Source organism: Cucurbita moschata, unplaced genomic scaffold (assembly GCF_002738365.1).
Source record: "Cucurbita moschata cultivar Rifu unplaced genomic scaffold, Cmos_1.0 Cmo_Scf00018, whole genome shotgun sequence".
Lineage (NCBI taxonomy): Eukaryota > Viridiplantae > Streptophyta > Magnoliopsida > Cucurbitales > Cucurbitaceae > Cucurbita > Cucurbita moschata.
Genome location: NW_019268534.1, coordinates 3,602,869 through 3,622,773, shown reverse-complemented (window position 1 = coordinate 3,622,773; position 19,905 = coordinate 3,602,869). Strand labels below are relative to the sequence as shown.

General features: G+C 34.6%; 2 protein-coding genes across 5 annotated transcripts in view; one reads left to right on the top strand and one right to left on the bottom strand.

Moving 5' to 3' along the window:
* The first annotated feature begins 5,221 nt into the window (after positions 1-5,221).
* Positions 5,222-15,135, top strand: LOC111456210 (serine/threonine protein phosphatase 2A 55 kDa regulatory subunit B beta isoform-like). 2 transcript variants are annotated; one of them, XM_023098019.1, is made up of 14 exons: positions 5,222-6,050; positions 7,506-7,609; positions 7,705-7,803; positions 7,906-8,025; positions 8,505-8,702; positions 9,207-9,298; positions 11,684-11,802; positions 12,413-12,536; positions 12,626-12,749; positions 13,797-13,865; positions 13,961-14,052; positions 14,129-14,206; positions 14,276-14,346; positions 14,435-15,135. In XM_023098019.1, the coding sequence occupies exons 1-14, from the start codon at positions 5,939-5,941 to the stop codon at positions 14,572-14,574; spliced, it is 1,542 nt and encodes a 513-aa protein (XP_022953787.1). In that variant the 5' UTR covers positions 5,222-5,938; the 3' UTR covers positions 14,575-15,135. The 2 variants fall into 2 exon arrangements, with proteins under 2 accessions (XP_022953787.1, XP_022953788.1); XM_023098020.1 differs by having other exon boundaries at positions 5,224-6,050; positions 14,438-15,135.
* A 945-nt stretch (positions 15,136-16,080) lies between these two features.
* LOC111456025 (ubiquitin carboxyl-terminal hydrolase 6-like) overlaps positions 16,081-19,905 on the bottom strand; it is an 8,756-nt gene continuing 4,931 nt past the window's right edge. For 2 of the 3 annotated variants that reach the window (XM_023097724.1, XM_023097726.1), the window contains exons 10-18: positions 19,717-19,825; positions 17,643-17,731; positions 17,422-17,491; positions 17,262-17,342; positions 17,076-17,171; positions 16,949-16,997; positions 16,717-16,839; positions 16,547-16,621; positions 16,081-16,452 (exon numbers count right to left, since the gene is read on the bottom strand). In XM_023097724.1, the coding sequence (XP_022953492.1) occupies positions 16,397-16,452; positions 16,547-16,621; positions 16,717-16,839; positions 16,949-16,997; positions 17,076-17,171; positions 17,262-17,342; positions 17,422-17,491; positions 17,643-17,731; positions 19,717-19,825 (748 nt within the window). In that variant the 3' untranslated portion in view covers positions 16,081-16,396. The remainder of the gene's footprint in view (positions 16,453-16,546; positions 16,622-16,716; positions 16,840-16,948; positions 16,998-17,075; positions 17,172-17,261; positions 17,343-17,421; positions 17,492-17,642; positions 17,732-19,716; positions 19,826-19,905) is intronic. The other variant, XM_023097725.1, reaches the window with a different exon arrangement.

Sequence of the window (19,905 nt, the reverse complement as noted above, 5' to 3'; positions counted from 1 at the left end):
AGAACAGAACGGGCAGTGGGCGATATTTATAGTGGCTTGTGGAGGGAAACTAGAAAGAAATCAAAAGGATAGGCATGTGAGCCGTTGGATTTGAGGAGATTTGGATGGAGGGAAATCCAACGGGTGAGATAAGTGGAAAGAAATAAAAGAATAAATAATTGGAATATGAGAATATTCGAAGCAAGAAGCGCACTATCCCCTTAGCCCTTATGAATCAAAGAATATTCCGTTATGAGTGCCTGTGGCTGATTCCTACTTCCTTCCCTCATTTTCGTGGCTGCTAAATAATATATTCCCTTTTATTCCTTTTGGGTGCCTTCCTTTTTACTCTCTTTTATATTTTTTTAAAATACAATTTTTTTAAAAAAAAATATTTATTTTTATTAATTTTTCGACTTTATCTAGACTTCACTTATCTATTAAATACGATATAAATATATCGATAAAACCATACTACATTCGTTGGAGAGGGAAACGAAACATTCTTGTAATGGTGTGGAAACATCTCTCTAGCAGACTCATTTTAAAATCTTAAGGGAAAACCCTTGAACGAAAAGTCCAAAAGAGGATAATATCTGCTAACATGGGCTTGAACGATTACAAAAGATATCAGGACTAATCATCAAACGGTGTAGTGCACTAGTTGGAGTAGGGCTAAACCCTTTCCACAATAGACATGTTTTAAAATCTCGAGGGGAACCCGGGAAGGAAAAATTCAAAGAGAACAATATCTGCTAGTGGTGGGCTTGGACTATTACAAAAGGTATCAAAACTAGTCACCAGACGCTGCTGTGCATTGGTTGGAGTAGGATTATACCCTCTTCATAATAGACGCATTTTAATACCTTGAGAGGAACCCCAAAACGAAAAGCTCAAAGATAACAATATCTACTAGCAATCAACTTGAACCGTTATTATGATAAAAGAATATATAAATTAATTAATTAATTTATGCGTTGGTTTCTATTGCATTTAATAGATAATTAAAATTATTTAAGTTAATTAATAAAAGTTTCAAGTATTTTTTTTATTTCAAATAATAATTTTTAAATAATACAACTAACTTATTCTAAACATCGAATGAGACTTCATCTATTAGGTTAAATATAACGTTGTGTATATGTATATTTTAATAATTATTCATCGTAAATATTCATACAGTACCTGTTGGATGATGAAAGTCCTACACGCTGATTTAGGGAATGTTCATGGTTTATAAACAAATAATATTCTCTATATTGGTACGAGGCCTTTTGGGGAAGCCCAAAGCAAAGCCATGAGAGCTTATACTCAAAGTGGACAATATCATACCATTGTAGAGGGTCGTATTCGTCTAACAGTACCGATTCTTATTTCATTATGAACACCTCTATTGATTACACGAAAGAAGTTCTAATAGCTTAGACATATCACAAAGCGAATAACGTGACTTCGAAGATCAAACGAGGTACGTAGATTTGAACCTTCAACTGCATGTCAATTACGGTTGAACTATGTTCACTTTGACTAAGTGGAGCGGATTAGAGTAATGAAGAATATTAAAATTGATTTAAGCACATGATTAAGCTACCACGTATTGGGATAATCCGCTTAACTACGTGGGTCAACAAAGAAATGCAGAGGCTTTTGGTTGTCATTAATTGAATCTTAATTGTTAATTGAGGTGCTAATTATATTTAAATCCACGCGGCTTGAACATTTTTTATTTTTTTAATCAAAGCAGCGCTAATTGAAATTTAAATAAATAAATTATTATTATTTTTAATGGTTGAAATGCATACGCACGTGGCAGAGTCTGGTTAGTTGAAAACCATGGCGCTGTTCTATTTGGAAGCTGTCGCATGTGAACTCCAAAAACGATGGGTCATTGCGCGTCTGCCATCGGTCAACCAAGTCCAACTCCGCCCAACAAGTCAATGTTTTTTTTTTTTTTTTTTTTTTTTATTACCAAATTAATAATTTAAGTAGTTTGTCCTTTTTCAAATCGCCCCGTCCTCGCAGAAGAAAGGAAAAAGAATTTTATGTACCTCTTTTCGCTCTCGAGCAAGGAAGATTAAGAAAATTCTATTGATTGGAGCTTTCTCCGAACCTCCGAAAAAAGCTTACATACCTTAAAAACCTAAATATGCACTGAAATAGGATGACCTAACAATAAGGTCAGGTCATGCTTTTCCTTCATTTCACTCTTGAAAGTAATGTGAAAGAAAGGTTTTCGAGTCTGAGGAAAAAAAACATTCATTCGAACCCATCATTTTGTCTAAAATAATATTCATAAATTTTTAAAATTTTTAATATATCTTTAAATTAAAAAAAATTCTAATAAATATTTTTATTATTAGTTTAGGATGAAATGCCAAAAATACCTCGAGTTTTAAAAAGTTTTAATAATACTCTTCATTTAAAAAAATAAAAATATATCTTTACAGTTAGTACTAGGTTTAAATAATGCCCGTAAAATTTAAAAAGTAATCTTTAATGCTCTTTATTATAAAAAAAAAAAGTTAAAAAAATTATTACCGTCAACATATGAACAAAAATTGTCTACTGGATTATCTTCAAAAATTGCAGAGTAAATAAGTATTTTTTGTGATATTAATACAAAAATATTTTAAAATTTTTATTTTATAAAAAAAGGTTTAAAGTTTTTTTTTAAAACTTTTTTTGAAGGGTATTTATAACACATTTGGAATTTATTAAGAATGAAAAATAAAAATAAAAATGAGATAAAAGTATGATGTTCTATAAATAAGATATAAACTATTAACTAATACTTCAAAATTAGCTAAATCTTGTAAATAAGATAAAATATACTAGTAATCAAATTCTACGATAAAATATACTACTAACAACTCTAAAAAATAAAGAAAAAATATTAACGGATTACGGATATCTCAGATATACTCTATAACTAATTATTAAAATATATTATTCCAATATCATATCTTAATAGAATTTAAAGGTTTTTTTAGTTGATGTCATTTTTAAAAATATAAAGTTAATAAAAAAATAAAAAGATAATAGAATGTGAAATTTGAAAATTTTAATTAAATATAATAATTAAATATAAAATACTAAATTGAAAATTTTAAAACTATAAGAATAAAATTAAAAATTAAAATTGTAAATATATTGAGCATTAAATGGGCATGAAAATGGGGAGAATATGCCATTAATTGGCGATTTTAGACGCATCTCATATTCCTTGTACTATAATTTTTATTCAATTATTCTCTATTTATATTATTCTAAATTATTTTTTCTAGATATATCTTTTTAATGTTCTATTCTCTCATCTTTTTCTCATTAAATAAAAAATAAAAAAATCCCATTCTTTTTCAAATGCTTAAATTATAAGACAAGTTGAAAAAAATGAATAATAATAATAATAATAATAATAACAATTATTTAATTATTCAACCGTTAAAACATTATTGACGCCACTCACTTCTCTATTGACGACACGCATAGATCGAACTTAATTGTGACATGTAAGATTTAGGCATGTAAATTTTCATGCGCTCAAAACCATGGTAGAGAAGAAAATGGCTTTGAGGCTACCCAAAATTATACACTTGAACGAACTACGTGGAAGTTGCCTAGTCTCCAAGCAAGTAAGATTGTCGTTTCCGGCTCAAACTAATTTTTGTGTTGAGCGATCAATGCAACGGGTGCATGCAGATTTACATGGTCCGATCACTCCATCGTCGATTGCTGATAATTAGTATTTTCTCTTATCTATTGACACGTTAGATCGAGTGTACATGCTCAGAGAAAAGATGAAAGACATTGTATGTGTTCAAGAAGTTGAAAATGGGTCTAATCACAAACATAAAACTTTGGGCACTGATTGAGGTGACGAGTTCTTATCCTAGAACTTCTCAAAGTTTTACAAAGAGAAAGACGTCGAGCATTAACAAATCAAACATGATACTAGTAAATTCTACGTGTTATTGTATTTTGAGAGGAATTCGTAAGACTCGAGTCTCCATGATTTTTATTTTTTTCATTTTTAAATAAAATATTCATTTCACATAATGTTTTAATTAATAATTTCTATTTAAAAATAAAAAATATCATAATATTTCATAAACAAATATAATATTTAACATAATTTCTAAAATCACAAATTTTAACAATAATAATAATATTATTATTTTTTGAAACGAAGAAAAAAGATATATATATATATATATATATAATAAATTATTTTTGTGTCTTTTAACTTCAGTCTTATGTCTATATTTATATAAATCTTGTCTCTAACTCTATTTATATGTAATTATTTATTTAAATAATTAAGATTTGTATCTCAATTTCAATTTTTTTTTTTTTATCTCCTAAACAATAAAAATTTATTTTAAATAGTTATTAGAGAATAAATAATAAACAAATAATTATGAAATTAAATAAAAATAGATAAATAGTTATATATATAATTTATAAAAATGTATATTTTAAAATTAACAATGTGTCAGCCCATGGGCTTCAACATGTCATCTGGTATTTTCTCAGCAATCCAAAATGGGCCGGTCCATAGTGGAACGGTATGGGTCTGATGGGCCGTATATGGGCTTAAATAAATCAAGCCCATTTGAATTTTCTAATAGAAGAATGGCAGGGTTGGTGACCTTGAAATAAGAAAACAAATATAATATCAATTTATAATTAATATAAAACAATGATAAGATTATTTATTATTTTCTACCCTGTGAACGCGACTGCCTTTTGTCTTACTAGTACAGTAATTTACAATTTTCTCCAAATAATTTAGAAAATTAAACACAGGAAACTTTGGGCATTCACGTCATTTCACACCACTAAAAACTAGGTTGCTTACTATATATTTTTGAATTAGCATAATAAATTTATATATATTATTTTATTTATTATTATGTACAAAAAATTCTAAATTCTTAAATAAATATGCAAAATTACGTAAATTTTAAAACCGCTACGTTGTATCCTCGAAGTGAACGGGTTGGATCTTCACCGTGACATGTAAAAAGACAGTAGATTTTGTGTATTATTGGTATAAATTTTGGCGAAAATATCCATTAAAAAAATAAATATTTAAATTAAAAATTATATATTTTGTTAAAAAAATTGTATTATTAACATTATTAAATATTTATATTTATATTTTATGGGTATTTTGATAGATAAATATAATTTATTACAAAAATTAACTTGAATTAGGAGGAGGAGAAGTTCGAGGAATGTAACGCTCCAAGGAGATTGAGGCCTCTTTGTTTGAGATTGATCGTCAATCATTACGAACTGGAAGGGCTGATTCGGATGCACTTGTGTGACGCTGATGAAAATTATGAGGATTATAAGCTAAGATTTATGAGAAAAAACGGCCATTATTGATCCAAAGGGACAAGGAAGAGCGAGTGTTGGTGACTTGGTGTGTATATGTTTTTGGGGTTTGTAAATTTATGAATCTGTGAGCTATTTTTTTTCGTTATTTTTTTTTCATTATTTTTCCTTCTTGTCTTTGGACGGTTTGCTGAGCTTTTAATCCCGTTTTTCTCCTTCTAGAGAGAGAGAGAGAGAGAGAGAGAGAGAGCGAGAGCGAGAGCGAGAGCGAGAGAGAGTCTTTTATAGAGAGAGGCAGACACAGGGGAGAGACTTTTAGAGAGAGAGAGAGAGAGAGAGAGAAAAGTTGTGGGAGGCGCAGGGGAATTGGGCTTTTTTTTCCCAGTTCGCGATGGTTTTTGATTGGAATCTATAGCAACAATTAGATTTGCCCTTTTTGTTTTGTCTTATTTTGTTGGTTTTTCGAATTTGTTTTTCTGGGTTTCGGAAATCGTTTGACGGGGTTTCCAAGCTGTGGTTTTTGTAAACCCAGACAGGGATCTTCGATGCATTGATTGGATTTGGTGGATTTGGATTTTTCCTATCTGGGGTTGCTTCGATTTGTGTTTTTGTTGGTGAAATGAATGGTGGTAATGAGGTCATTGCAGCTCCGGCCGCCCCGCCACAGCCGCTGGACTGGAAATTCTCTCAGGTCTTTGGGGAGCGTACAGCCGGTGAAGAAGTTCAGGAAGGTACTATTCACTTTATACTCTAATTCCCAATGTTTTTCTTTCCCATCTGGGGTTTCTCGATCCAATTCAAATTTGGTGAATCCATTGCATTTAGGGTTTTTTCAGGCCTCCGATCTGTTTCAGATTGTAAGTTGTTCTTTTAATTTGGTATTTCTGTTGCGGATCTCTATCTCGTTTCTTCATGGACCTGTGAGTTTATCTGTGGTTTGATGTTTATTTGCTGGGAATTTTTGTTTTTGTTCTGTAATGAGAGGGAGTTGAGTCTGCTAGTTGAGATGCCTCTAAGGCTGTGCAGCATTGTTCCTTGTGTTTATAGGATTAGTAAGAAGCTTCCAACCTAAGCCCGGTGGGTGAGTTGTGGAATAGCTTCTGGTTTCTGGGCTGAATTTACTGCATGCACTTTCTAGCCTTGAGATTTTCCTCTTTTTGATAGTAAGTGAATGCAAAGAGCATTGCTTAACTGTGTGGAGTAACTCCTCGATCCCCCTTTCGAACCATCGTTGAGAATCGGATAATTTTAGCGTAAATGATCTAGTTTTCTGGTCACAAGGAAGCCTGACAATGGCTTGGTTCCTGTTTTTTCTGGATATTCCTCCAATAGGTAGAATCTTGAGTCGTGGTTTGCTAGCTTTGAAGCTTGGTTTGGCTTGTTACCTTGCTGATGTGAAACTAGAATGCAAGTAATTCGACAAACAAGTGTATTGAATTTCCTTTGATAAACCAACAACTGTCACCCTGCAGCCATTCAGCAGTTTGCAGTTTCTATGTTCACAATCCACGTTTGGAACATGGTGTTGTATGCCTATTTAAAGCTAAAATGGTATTTAGCCTTTCTTTTTAATTGTTTATACTTCTGCCTCTCTTAGCTTTTGTGTTCGTAGGACCGAAAGTCTTTTTTTCCAAACCTCTCGTCTACGTCTCTCTCGTTTTACGCTCATCATTATCTGTGGAAGATGCTTCTTTGGGCAGTCTTCAAGCTTCCATTGTCTTTTGCAGCCCAACTGTTGCTTGTCTCATTGTTTTACTTTCTTTCCTTTTCATAGCTATAGCATTCCTTGAGATAATGATCCCTGTTGCAGGCCCTCACTCTGCTCTATGAAGGTAGTGGTGAATTATCAGGCTTGTTAAAAATCTTGTTCATCTTCTGTGTTTTCATTCGAATTCTTGGCTTTTAAATCGAGCATTCGAGTTATTATGGTGGTGTGTATTTCACATCAACTCAAACTATCTGTATCCGTTCATCTCTGCAATGGTCTTTGGCTGCTTGGATCTACAATATGTTACAATGTAGAGTTAGATGTAGTAGCTCTCGTGTTTTAATTCTTTTTCATCTTAACCAAGTTTGTTTAGTCAGTTTAAAAGCAACTAGTTGATGCATGCATTTTTCATGGTTCGGTATCTTCGTTCCTCGATGTTTGAATTTCTAAAGCTTTATATTCACCTCCTTTTTGGCAGTCGATATCATTTCAGCAATTGAATTTGATAAAAGTGGGGATCATCTTGCTACTGGTGACCGTGGTGGCCGGGTGGTACTCTTTGAGAGGACAGATACCAAAGATGTTTGTTTCTTGGAATCATGGCTGCATTGTTATTCCCCCTCCCCATCTCTCGTGTTCTTTCGCATTTATCTATTTATTTTTGCTTTAACATGTAGCATGGTGCATCGAGAAGGGATTTAGAGAGGATGGATAATGCAATTAGTAGGCATCCCGAGTTTCGTTATAAGACAGAATTTCAGAGTCATGAGCCTGAGGTATTCCCTCGATCATTAGTCTTGTGATTGTTACTTAGATACATTACATGAACGGATTCTATTACATTTATATTTATGTTTCTTTTGCATTGCTTTTATCAGTTTGACTACCTGAAGAGTTTGGAAATTGAGGAAAAAATTAACAAAATCAGATGGTGCCAGCCAGCTAATGGTGCCTTATTTCTCTTATCTACTAATGATAAAACAATCAAGTACTGGAAGGTAGGATACTGCTTATATCTGTCGTTATTATACCACGTGGGAACACGGATTCGATGCTTGATTAAATGTTTTAGCAATTATATCAAATATCTTGGCAGCATATTTCTGGAGGTTATTCAGTGTTATCGTAAGATTACGTATTCTGTAAGGTTGCATAAATTTTTGAAGTGGTGAAATTTAAAGCTTCATTTTTTTATAGTTCGGTAAATTATTGTAGATACCAGCAGAAGACGATATCAGATATCATGTCTGCCCGTTTCAAAATTTGACTTTAGTGCATGAAGACGTTCTCTTGAGTTCATCAATAATGAAAATTTAGATTATTTTGAAACTAGTCGGAAGCCCTTTATCTTCCCCCACCCGTCCCACCAAACACACACACATGGAAAATTAACCATTTCACTTATATTTATCCTCTTGTAACTTTTTTACCCATTTTGTCTATTTACTTCTTACTTTTGCTTCTGAGTTTTGATCAGGTGCAAGAAAAGAAGGTAAAAAAGGTTTCCACCATGAATGTTGATCCTTCTAAACCTGTTGGAAATGGAAGCAATGCTAGCTCGAGCAACTCAAGTAGCTCTGGACCATATCTTGCAAATGGAGGATCCCCAGACCGATATCCGAGTAATGACCCGTCATTTCCAGCAAGGGGCATACAATCTTTGCGCTTACCAGTGGTATGCCCTCACCCTCATGTATTTATGTTCTTACAAATTACTTTTAGTTTCGTGCTATTCATTTTAGTAGTTTGGGCATACATTTACTCATGATCGATTATTTTTTAATAAGGTCTTGTTTGACGACGTTTTTTTCCCTTAAAAGTACATCTCTATGATGACACTTTTTGTAAATTGTCTGCTCTCTTCTCTTCTTATAGCCATGCTTCCCTTTTAACAAAGTGGGATAACCTTTTGTAATCGTCATGAATTTTCGATCCCATCGTAAATTTCACACATCTGTGAAGTTGTCTCTATCAATTACTTTACTAGTTTTTAAAATCAAGATTAGATATTCTGTAGCTTTTTTTTTCCAGTTATTTACATTTGGCGAGGCATATAGAAGTAATTTACAAATGGAGAAGAATGTTAAGAAATAAACATGAATTTTAGAAACAGAAACAAAAAAACAAAAGGCCTAATTTATTTATTTTTGCTCGAGTTCTTAAGTCACTAGTTTTGCAGGTAACTACCCATGAGACTAACCTGGTTGCAAGATGTCGAAGAGTGTACGGCCATGCTCATGATTATCACATCAACTCCATCTCCAATAATAGGTTTGGTGTCTTTCACTCAAATCCAATTTTTCTCTTAAGTATATTCTGTTATACTTTTTGAATCCTTGATGGAGCATTTTCGTCGGTAACCTTGGCACTATGAATCATGTTCGTATTTGATTTTATTTATGCCTTGTATTAAGCGTACAAGTATTTGCTCTTATTAATAGGGGTATAGTTTTTCGTTTAAACAAGAGAAAACTTTTCATTGGTGTATGAAAAAGAAGAAAAGAGTACGGAAGTACATACTTCCAAAAGGGGATGGAAGAGTATAACGGTAAAAGATTACAAGAACCTGAAAAGAAACCAAAGAAACCAAACAAAATTCGGAACCGAAGAGCTGCTAACTAACAGCAATAACTGCAAAGCTAGAACATAAAAGCAACAAAAACTTAGCTTTCAAACAAAAGCTGAAACTTTAATGGAAAAGCTCCTAAAATCACTGAAGCAGATGGAAACTACACGAACCAGCTTGAAACATAAAGTCAGGAAAGGAAGAAAAACTGCAACTGTCAAGGGGAGAAGCTCAAACACCAGAAGACCAAAGAAGAAAACAACCAACCAAAAGCCTTATCAACACCAAACTCAACTCCGAAAAAAACCCGAAGCCTTCGCCCAATAACTGAAAACTGATGAGATGATGAAACCAATGGAAGAAAATTTTCTTTTTCATCTATTGTGTTGATGAGAGGGGGAGAAGAAGACTCATCTGGTAGCTTCTTTAAAGGTGAATTAAGCTCTTCTTCATGAAAAGTAGAACAAAAAGGTTTCTTCAAAATCTTCATCATCAAGAGCTTCATTGGATACCTTTTCATACCCATTAACAATTGGAAAATTGAACTCCAAGTCATCTCATCACCACTAAGACTTAACAGAATCCTTATCTGACTCCGCATCTTCCTCCAAAAAAATCTGACCTTTTGATGATCCCATTTATTGAGTTAGTATAATCCTTAGAAAGAGTGTTGTTAATAAAAGATATTGTGGACTAAAAGTTTTGTTAAAGTGGTATAGTTACATCGAACTGTTTTGTAAAACTTTGCACCAGTCACAGGATAAAGTTCTAACAACATCCCACAGGTCCCAGAAATTTCTCAGTTGCAATCTCTAAATCCCTCCTGGTAGCATTTTCCACGAAGTAAAACGTACAGATGGCTACACAATGTATGAAGGGAAAAAATCTTCAAAGCTTCCAGGGAACGAGAGCTGTAACTTATCAGCATCCTCAACATTATTCTCTACAAATTATGGAATAGTTTCTTTTCTGTACCTTATCATGAGGAGTCTATCCTGTATCTTATCATGGGTATTAAGACTCTTAATGAGGAGTTGAAAAAGCTTCTACCTACTTTAGCCCTTTGGCCTTAAACCACCTATTTAATTAATGAAATAGGATCAAATTATTGAATTAAGATTGGCAGGAAACTGCCTAAATTTGTCTAGCCACCAATTCCTGGAATTTTGGGCACTAAAAGGCCTAATACTTTAACCAAACTCAAAAGAGGGAGCCATTCATCCACCTCTCTGATTACTTCTAAAGTTGAGCATTTTTGCTTTAGATCTACCTCCCAGAAGTCTTGGCTTTTCGTTCCTTGCTTTCAACTACAGTATAAAGTCTTGATTGCTATAGGCAAATATGAGAATTACTAAATCAATCATCCTCCCAAGAAATGCGGTAGACCTACCGAACTATTATCTGTCTACAATGAACTATCTAGTACTTGGCAATGAAATGCCAAGGATTGTTATCAACAACAGTGACATGCAGAGATGGGACTTCTTTGTTGAACCAATAACAAATTTCACATTTTGAAGTATTTGTTGTGTGTGCTCAAATATTATTGTGATTAAAGAGGCTCAAGGCATAGAGAGAGTTGAAGTTGGAATCTCTTATTTTGACACCACATTAAATTTCCCCAACTCTCATTAGCTTAAACTATATATATAAGTTAATGAATCATTCAATTTCAAATAATGCATGATGGCAGCGCTTATATTCTAACCCTTGAATTGTAAACGGAATGGCAATATTTCATTTTGGTTAGATTTTTTCTTACCTTAGTAGTGTAAGCTGGTTTTCTGTCAAAATTTTCTTCATATCTTCGTTTGTCCATATTTATGTGTGTGTGTATCGTACATGTACAGAGTCACGAAATTCAATATCTTTGTGCTCAAATTCACATGACACATGTATGTATGTGTTTATTGTTTTAATGTTTTTAATGATGAAGTCTTACTACTGCAAACTAGGTTCATTAAAGAAAAGGAGAATCAGAAGTCCACTTTATGATTTATTTGCAGAAATATGCTCTCCATTTTCAGTGTCTACTTGTTTCTTCACATGGTTTTAGTAACCGATTATGTCCTCTTGCCTTGTGTTTATAGTGATGGAGAAACTTTTATATCAGCTGATGATCTGCGGATAAATCTTTGGAACTTGGAAATTAGCAGTCAAAGTTTCAACATTGTTGATGTCAAGCCTGCTAACATGGAGGATCTGACTGGTAAGGTGTTGAATTCTGGTCAGTAGGGTTTGACATTCCTTCTGGTGGCTGATATTAGAGTAACAGAATTAAAATACTAAGTTAATACTTTTCTCTATTAATGAAAGTAATGGAAACGGGATGGGTCCTATAGACTCTCACAAACTAACTCTGTATGATTATTTACTAACATCCTCAGAACCAGGCTTTTGTTTTAAATAGCTTCATCTTATTCATTACCAGACTACCACTAAACATGAAATATATACAAAGTTCGTGGGCTAGTGGAGAAGATTTAGCACACTTGTCATCAGAAAGAGGCCAGGAGTCCTGGCCTCCTATGACAGGCGTTTTTGGTTCTCATGGGATAAAAGGAAAAAAATGAAGGGAGAAAGAAAAGTAAGGGTCAAGCCATTACAGATTTATTTAAGCCAGCCTACGTTCAACTTTTGTATATTCCTATTGATATGTTCTTTTCCCCTGACTTTGGGCTTCTGCGGAGTGTAACTTGTATAATCATGCATTCATTCCCAGCGTTTTTTTTCTCTTTTCTCTTTTCTTTCTTTCAACTTCTGTTTTTAGTTTTATAATTTTAAACTTTGGATTCTAAATTTCCCTTGTGCTTCTGTAGAGGTGATAACGTCTGCAGAGTTTCATCCTACTCATTGCAATATGTTAGCATACAGCAGTTCAAAAGGATCCATCCGCCTAATTGATTTGCGGCAGTCGGCATTATGTGATTCTCATGCCAAATTGTAAGTGCTTCTGGTTTTTCTTCATATCCTTCACATTGAAAAGTACCCTGTGGACCTGAGAACTCATTAGAAATTTCAATTGGGTGCAGATTTGAGGAGCAGGAAGCACCTGGTTCTAGATCCTTTTTCACTGAGATTATTGCTTCAATCTCTGATATTAAGTTTGGAAAGGAAGGAAGATACATTCTTAGTCGTGATTACATGACTCTCAAGGTTTTCATTTTTCTTCTTGATACTGATATGCGCCAACTATGTTGCAATTTTATCATTTAGGTTGATAAAAAAAGGGGTAGGTAGCTTTTGGCTCATGAATGTACATGTGGGGCTAGTTTATCCTACAAAGCTTTCTTATTTCATGTGCATTTAAAAATTTCCCACAAGACTAGATCTGCAACAATTTTGGAATGGCGTGTCGAGGAAGCATATAGTTAGAAATTTGGAGATATAATCTTATGGAAGATCTATTCGTATAAATTAGATACTCTTTTGATCTGCATGTTGGAGGGGTGGATTCAATTATCACTGTTCTTCTGTTCAGTCTTTTCTATTTTTGCTTCACTATGAGTGGTGGGGTGTTTTTCTCTCTAATGGACGTGTTTGTGTGTGTCTGTGCGAGCCAGTTAAAATTACCCGACTTCTGCGATTGCAAGTGCGACCTCCTCTTTTCCTTTTTATTTTTTTATATTATTATTATTTCAAAATCTCCGCTTTATTGAGGAGTTTGTGTATTGGAGAATGCGTTGTCCCCATTCTCGTTTTTACTCACTGGTCTACTTCGATTGTGATGGGCCTTAGATTGCCCTAATATCAATAGAAAACTCATTTGGTAAGGCTTCCCGGCGCCTTACTAATAGTATTTTTCAGGGGAAGACACTTGTTGTTTTCAACTTTTCTGAGGTAGAGTTAATGCCTGGTAGTGTCACAACTCAAAAGATAGTCGTGCTTAAGTTCTTTTCTTTAAAACTCATCTCTTGGGCTGCTAGATCTTTATAAATGCCCTCTATAGTATAGTCAGCTTTTCAATTACGTTGGCCTCGTGGACTTATTCGTCATTGTCGTCGTTGATAGCATGTTCATTTCGTTCTATAAAGGTCATTCAAACCGAGATCACTTGCTTCCTCTTGTTTTTGGTATTCACTCTTAGTGAAGTTCTTGAGTGGCTTTTGCTTGCATATTTTGAAGTTTCAATATAGTCAACAAAGTTTAGATTGTTTGCACTAGTTATCTTGTTTATGAAGTGAGTTGTTTACTTGTTTGCAGTTGTGGGATATTAATATGGATTCTGGTCCAGTTGCAGCATTTCAGGTTCATGAATATTTAAGACCTAAGGTTGAATCATCTGCCTCTAAACCCAGATTTGAATATTTAATACGCTGCGATCTTTTATCTTTTTTGGTGACGTTTTTCTTTGAATATTCATATAGCTCTGTGACCTTTATGAAAATGATTCAATCTTCGATAAGTTCGAGTGTTGTTTGAGTGGAGATGGATTGCGATTAGCTACAGGCTCTTACAGGTAAGCGCTCCTCCAAACTCTACATTCCGTTTCTTTTATGAGACATAAACCATTTTATGCACATTTTTGTTTTCAGTAATTTATTCCGCGTGTTCGGCTGTGTATCGGGAAGTACAGAGGCTACAACTTTAGAAGCTAGCAAAAATCCAATGAGGTAATCTTTTGTGAGTGTGATTTGATCTGATTTACGCGATGCTTATGCAAGGTTCGATTGTGCCTGCAGGCGTCAAGTTCAGACCCCTTCAAGGCCTGCCAGATCTCTAAGCAGTAGTATAACACGAGTTGTAAGACGAGGTTCGTGTTTTCTTCGCTTTTCACTCGTTAACAAACCAAATCATCAATTCAAGTTTTGTGGCATACAGTTTATTTTACATTCCCATAGCAGGATCAGAGAGCCCTGGGGTTGATGCAAATGGAAACTCATTTGATTTCACAACAAAGTTACTGCATTTAGCTTGGCACCCAACTGAGAACTCGATTGCCTGCGCTGCTGCTAACAGCTTGTACATGTACTATGCGTAAACATGGTTTAGCAAGAAATGTATTTGCTCGGTCGACTTTCTCAAGAGTCTCTCTTGGAGAAAGTTATTTTCCCATTTCCTGCCAGCCATTGGATTCGTAAGCTTTGCAAGTACCTCGACATCAAATGACGTACGTAGCCCAGAGACTTACCGAACGTGCGTTTGGTATCATCCCAGATGCAGCAGAGGTGGCTGCCACACAATCCTCCACAAGGTTTATGTTGATTTGTTTGCAGTGGCTGCATCTCATTTTGGTGTTCCTCAACCCCCAACTATTTAGTTTCTTCTTTTTCACTGTTTTTGATTCCGCCGCAGTGTCTTCTTGTGAAAGAGAAGATGCAGAGTTATGTTTCAGATTGTTTTGGGTTGGAGCCATGAAGGAAAAAAAGAATGTGATTGTAGCTCTCCTACAACAAATACTATAAAACCAAACCAATGTTCAATATTTGCAACAGCCGCAACTAGGTTTATTAAGATCACCTCCAAAAAGAAAGTGTAGTTTTTATTCTTAATCTTTGTTGGGATTTGTCTTTTTATAAACTTACACACCATCATTTTTTCATTGTTTCTTTCTCACTCACTGCTATTTTATTGTATCTTATTGGCTGTTTCATTGTGCTCTTCAGTATTACGTTAGGAAGCTAAGGGATGGCTGTGCTCTTACTTTGGTATTGGTGCCCAGATGAAGTGAGATTGTATGTCATTTCTTTGATTATGTGCTCCCTTATATGGGTTATTAGCTCAGGAAAAGTAGATGGAAGGCAAGAAAAATAGAAGACTACAAGTACGGATGGAATAGCTTGTTGTATAGGGTGCAGAATATGGCAAGGCATTGGTGCGTCTAAAAGACAACCAAATCGACCCTTCATTAATCTGGTTGGTTGCTTGTTTGTCACATAGGTCATTTTTGGCTCACCTTTTGCAAGCAATATTTAGGTCGTTTTTGGCTCATCTTTTGCAAGCAATATCTCCTTCTCAATTGTCTCGTTCTTAACGGGGAAATAATTTAAGTTTTTCGGGTTTTAGAACTTCATGATGGACAATATTGTCAATATCATAAATTCATAGTTCAAATAATTTAGCAGAAGCTTTTCCAAAATTTTACCAGAAAGTTAGTTTTATATTGATTTGGTTGATTTGATTTTAAACGGTCCAAGTCTACCATTAGTAGATATTGCTGCTTTGACTTGATACAAATGGTATTAGCGCCAGACACCGAGCGATGTGCCAACAAAATACTGAGCTGCCAAAGGGGAGTGGATTGTGAGATCCCACGTCATCCCATGTCTGCCAAAGGGGAGTGGATTGTGAGATTCCATGTCATCCCATGTCGGTTAGAGAGGAAAACGAAACATTTCTTATAAAGGTGTAGAAACCTCTTTCTAACTGGCGCGTTTAAAAACTGTGAGACTAGTTCATAACGAGCTAAAACAGACAAAATCTACTAATCGTGCTACTAACCGTGAGCACGATGCCAAAAGATTTAGAAAAGAAAAACAGCACAAGCTAAGCAAAACTACTTGGTTTCCCTGTTCATAAATAAAGCGGGAAAAATCTAATTGCATAATTGCAGTGTCCCAAACAGATAGAAAGTGAGGTAGTAAATCAAACAGTGCCAATGATCCACACATTTAAACATAACGTATTTGCTTCTAAAAAATATCTAACCAGACCAGTTTGCTTTCAAGTTGCCAAGCTGATATAGAGCAAACCACTAGAACACACTTGGTGAACATAGGAAACTTTCTGGCAAGCCAACTTAGTCGATGAAGTCTCGAGCCAACCATGGAAGCTCTCGCCATTAAATATGAACGTAATCGATATCACATAGGGACAACACGAGCCTTGTACATGCAAATATATGCCATATGCCAGTCACCTGAAATAAACGAATAACCAGAACGAGACGTTATCTAGCAGTCCGTGATGAATCCATTTCTAATGAGTTGCTAAAACTGTCCAGGAAGCCTTACCTCCACCAGATAGCTTTAAGATGTCTTCGTCTCTCTGTACAATGGGGTTATCATCATCATATTCAATCCACTTCCCTGTAGCAATTGAAAACCGTTCATGATCGTTCATATTCGGAGCGAGCTAACACGTAGTAATTAATGAAAATGACTAATCAATCTAAAAGACGAACCGCTTTCTTGCTTGACCCAGGCAACATAGTGTCCTGAATCTGCACTCCTTCCCTTGTGGGTCAACACAGCTACCAAATCATAAATTCCAGTCATTTGTGTTTCCTTGTCAGAAGAAGGGGCATCTGAGATAGATAGATAATCATCAAAAATTGATCGTCAAAGAACGTACGAACTAAGACGTAAGAACCGATTGAACACAACGTGAAATTTCCACTTTTCGAAAAAGGGTACCTTCTTGAGGTGTCGCACTTGATTGTGAATCATTCCCAGTAGATGTTCCCTACATAGTTCAGGATTTGGAAGTCAAAAGAAAGTCCAAATATAATTATCAAAGGTTGCCAATGGAGTTTTAACTCACTTCTGCATCAGACATCTTTACATCCTTGTCCGCTGAATCCGAAGTCTTCTCTTTTGGTTTCAGACCGAGTTTTTTGCCTTCCTCGTTCCTTAAAAGCTATATTTCAATAAACGAAAACTCGTAAGATTGTCGACTATAAACTATCAATAAGTTTCTTCCTCAAAGACCATAGGTCAGAAACTATACCAGTCGAGGAGCTTCCAATTGTTTGCGAAGATCATCCGAACACAAATCGAACACATCCAACTCCAAAGGATAATCCACTTTCTGAAATGAAAGTCGAGCTAAAAAAGTATGGAATATTGTACGGAAATTTAAACTATAATATAAAATTTAGTGGCATTACCCTCAAAATTTTGGCTTTCTGATTCGACTCTCTCTTCCAGAAAAAGCGGACAAATTGAATTGTCAAGTACCTTGAAATTAGAGCATAAATTTATATTACATTGAGAGCAAAATTTCCTATACGCTAATATAAAATAGAGCTGGTAGATTTCCCAGTGGAAAGATGTGTAGCAAGCAAAGCAGAACTAAATAGAACTTTAAACTTAGAAAGATTATGATTACCTTGGGAGGCTATTTATACGAGATTCCTTCAAGAAAATTGCACTGCGCCCCAGCGAAGGAGACACTTTATCTATTTCTGATTTTAAACCCTGCACCATTTCGAAGCAAAAACAATTCTCAGGAGGAAGATTTCTAAAAGTGACAGTACTTTTGATAAAAGAATATGAAATAACAAAAATAAAATCATTATTTGCTAAGAAAAATCTTAGAGACAAGTGATAACTTCAGACTGCACTCAGGGCAAGACTTTGAAATACCAGATTTCAAAGTCGACGCCAACTGCTCACTCAACTTATCGATGATATGAAATTACGGAAGTGGGGTCAACCCCTATCCGAAGGAATCGCTAAAGAACACTGTCCTTGGGCTACAACAGTAATAGGCTATAGCTACGAAATTAAGGGGAGAATGTATAAAAAGTAAGTGCCAAAAAGATAAGTAATTATGAAACGGGAAAAATGAATGTATCTATTAAAACTCTGAACTTTACTTGAGAGAATTAAGTCGACTCTCCATTGAGATTTTGTTTTAAAACCGTTAATACATAATCTTCACACATATATAAGATCTCTTTTAATACAAGGAGTAGCACAATATTATAGAGAAATGTCAGAATCAAATGGAGTGGTCATCCTCTCTCCTTCCTTATTGATACAATTATTAGTTAAGCAAGCAAAGAGTGTGGGAGTACTTAACTTATAGGTCTTGAGGCATGCTATTAATGAACAGCAGATACTGCCTACAAAATCTTAAGCAAGCTTGATAAATGGAGAAACTTTTGGTACATCGACTCCGAGTCAAGAGGCTCTAGTGCCTTGCTGAAGGGGGAAATGGTTCTCAAGATGATTAAAAGCCTAGCTATCGAGGGAAGTTGGTTCCTTAGCCCCTAGGATTTGGTGGTGAGCTGGGAATTGGGAACCGAAGGCTACAAACTATAGCCTCAGTGGAGAAGTGGTTGGAGATTCCGAAGAAAACCCAATTACGTATGGCACAAAGTAGTTTAGAATGTGGCTCGCAGAAGAGGTGGCAGCAATTCAAGGTGGATTCCTTAGACAGTGACTTTTACAACTATAAACTTTCTAATTAATGCTAACTCGAGAGATTTATTAAGAACTCTTTTGGTGAGTCTTGCTTTTGATAGAAACTATTGTATTCATTATGGTAGCTTTTCACATACTGATGAAAAACATTGTCTTTTCCTTAAAAATAAAGAACTACTGTAGGCAGAAAACCAGATTGAACGATGAAGACTGGTTACTATAGAACCACTAGCTTGGCTTTTAAAGATCATGGAAAGCCTACCCACTAAAAATTATGGGCTTTCAATGTACTTCCAAAAAAAGCTTATGTAATTGAATAGGCAACCTTGTATGAGGTGGTTTTGGTTAAATTAAATATTAAGACATTTTAACTATGCATACAAATACACACACACACACACATATATATATTGTATATATTGAACTTTCATTGAGAAAAATGAAAGAATGTACAAGGAAAAAAAATCCACAAAAGGAGTTGTCAGCTGCAAACAAGGACTTCAATCCAAAAGCATTAAACTGAGCTGTTCATACAGGACTGACTATCTAGAACTGGATTTCCCATGAAATTCCAAATCCAGAATTGTGATAATGCTGAAGATACATAACACAGATATTAATCACCATGACAACGCCAATGAAAATAAAAAACCCATAAAAGCATTATAAATAAAATCACAACTATTATATAAATATTGTTACCAACACTCGAGTTTATCCATCAGAAATAATGGAAACTATTCAAATTTTATTACTTTTCAGTATATTATATAAACATTTTCCCTGTTCACTTTCCATTCAGATCTTGTTCAAGAAAAAATAACATTTTCACTAATTTTCCCATTGTTTCATCATCTGATTAATTGCTTTTATCAATGAACATTCGGATTTTAAACAAAAATTTTGCAAGAAAAAAGCACCCAAGTAAAGAACAACCAGTTATGAAAGTGCCTGAAAGTTGGAAAAGCACTAGTAAAAAAACATTTGCACTCAACTAAGAGCAAATAAACAATCTCCAAATTAACAAGACTTACATGCTTTAATCCTTCAGCCAAATGGTTAACTTCATGTGAAATATGACATTTAAGTGAATAAACTGATTCTGCTTCCGAACTTTCCTCTCCACTTTCTTGACAATGTACTCTAGCAACATAAAATCAACACCATCAGCACATTAGACATAAGTTCAAGAATACTATATGCGACTTTTTTTTTTGGGGGGG

Bases quoted from the DNA above. Each gene is read 5' to 3' on its own strand.
- LOC111456210 (XM_023098019.1), top strand. From the start codon at position 5,939: ATGAATGGTGGTAATGAGGTCATTGCAGCTCCGGCCGCCCCGCCACAG. The intron at 8,026-8,504 runs GTAGGATACTGC...AGTTTTGATCAG, and splicing joins AAACAATCAAGTACTGGAAG to GTGCAAGAAAAGAAGGTAAA. The intron at 12,537-12,625 runs GTAAGTGCTTCT...AATTGGGTGCAG, and splicing joins TGTGATTCTCATGCCAAATT to ATTTGAGGAGCAGGAAGCAC.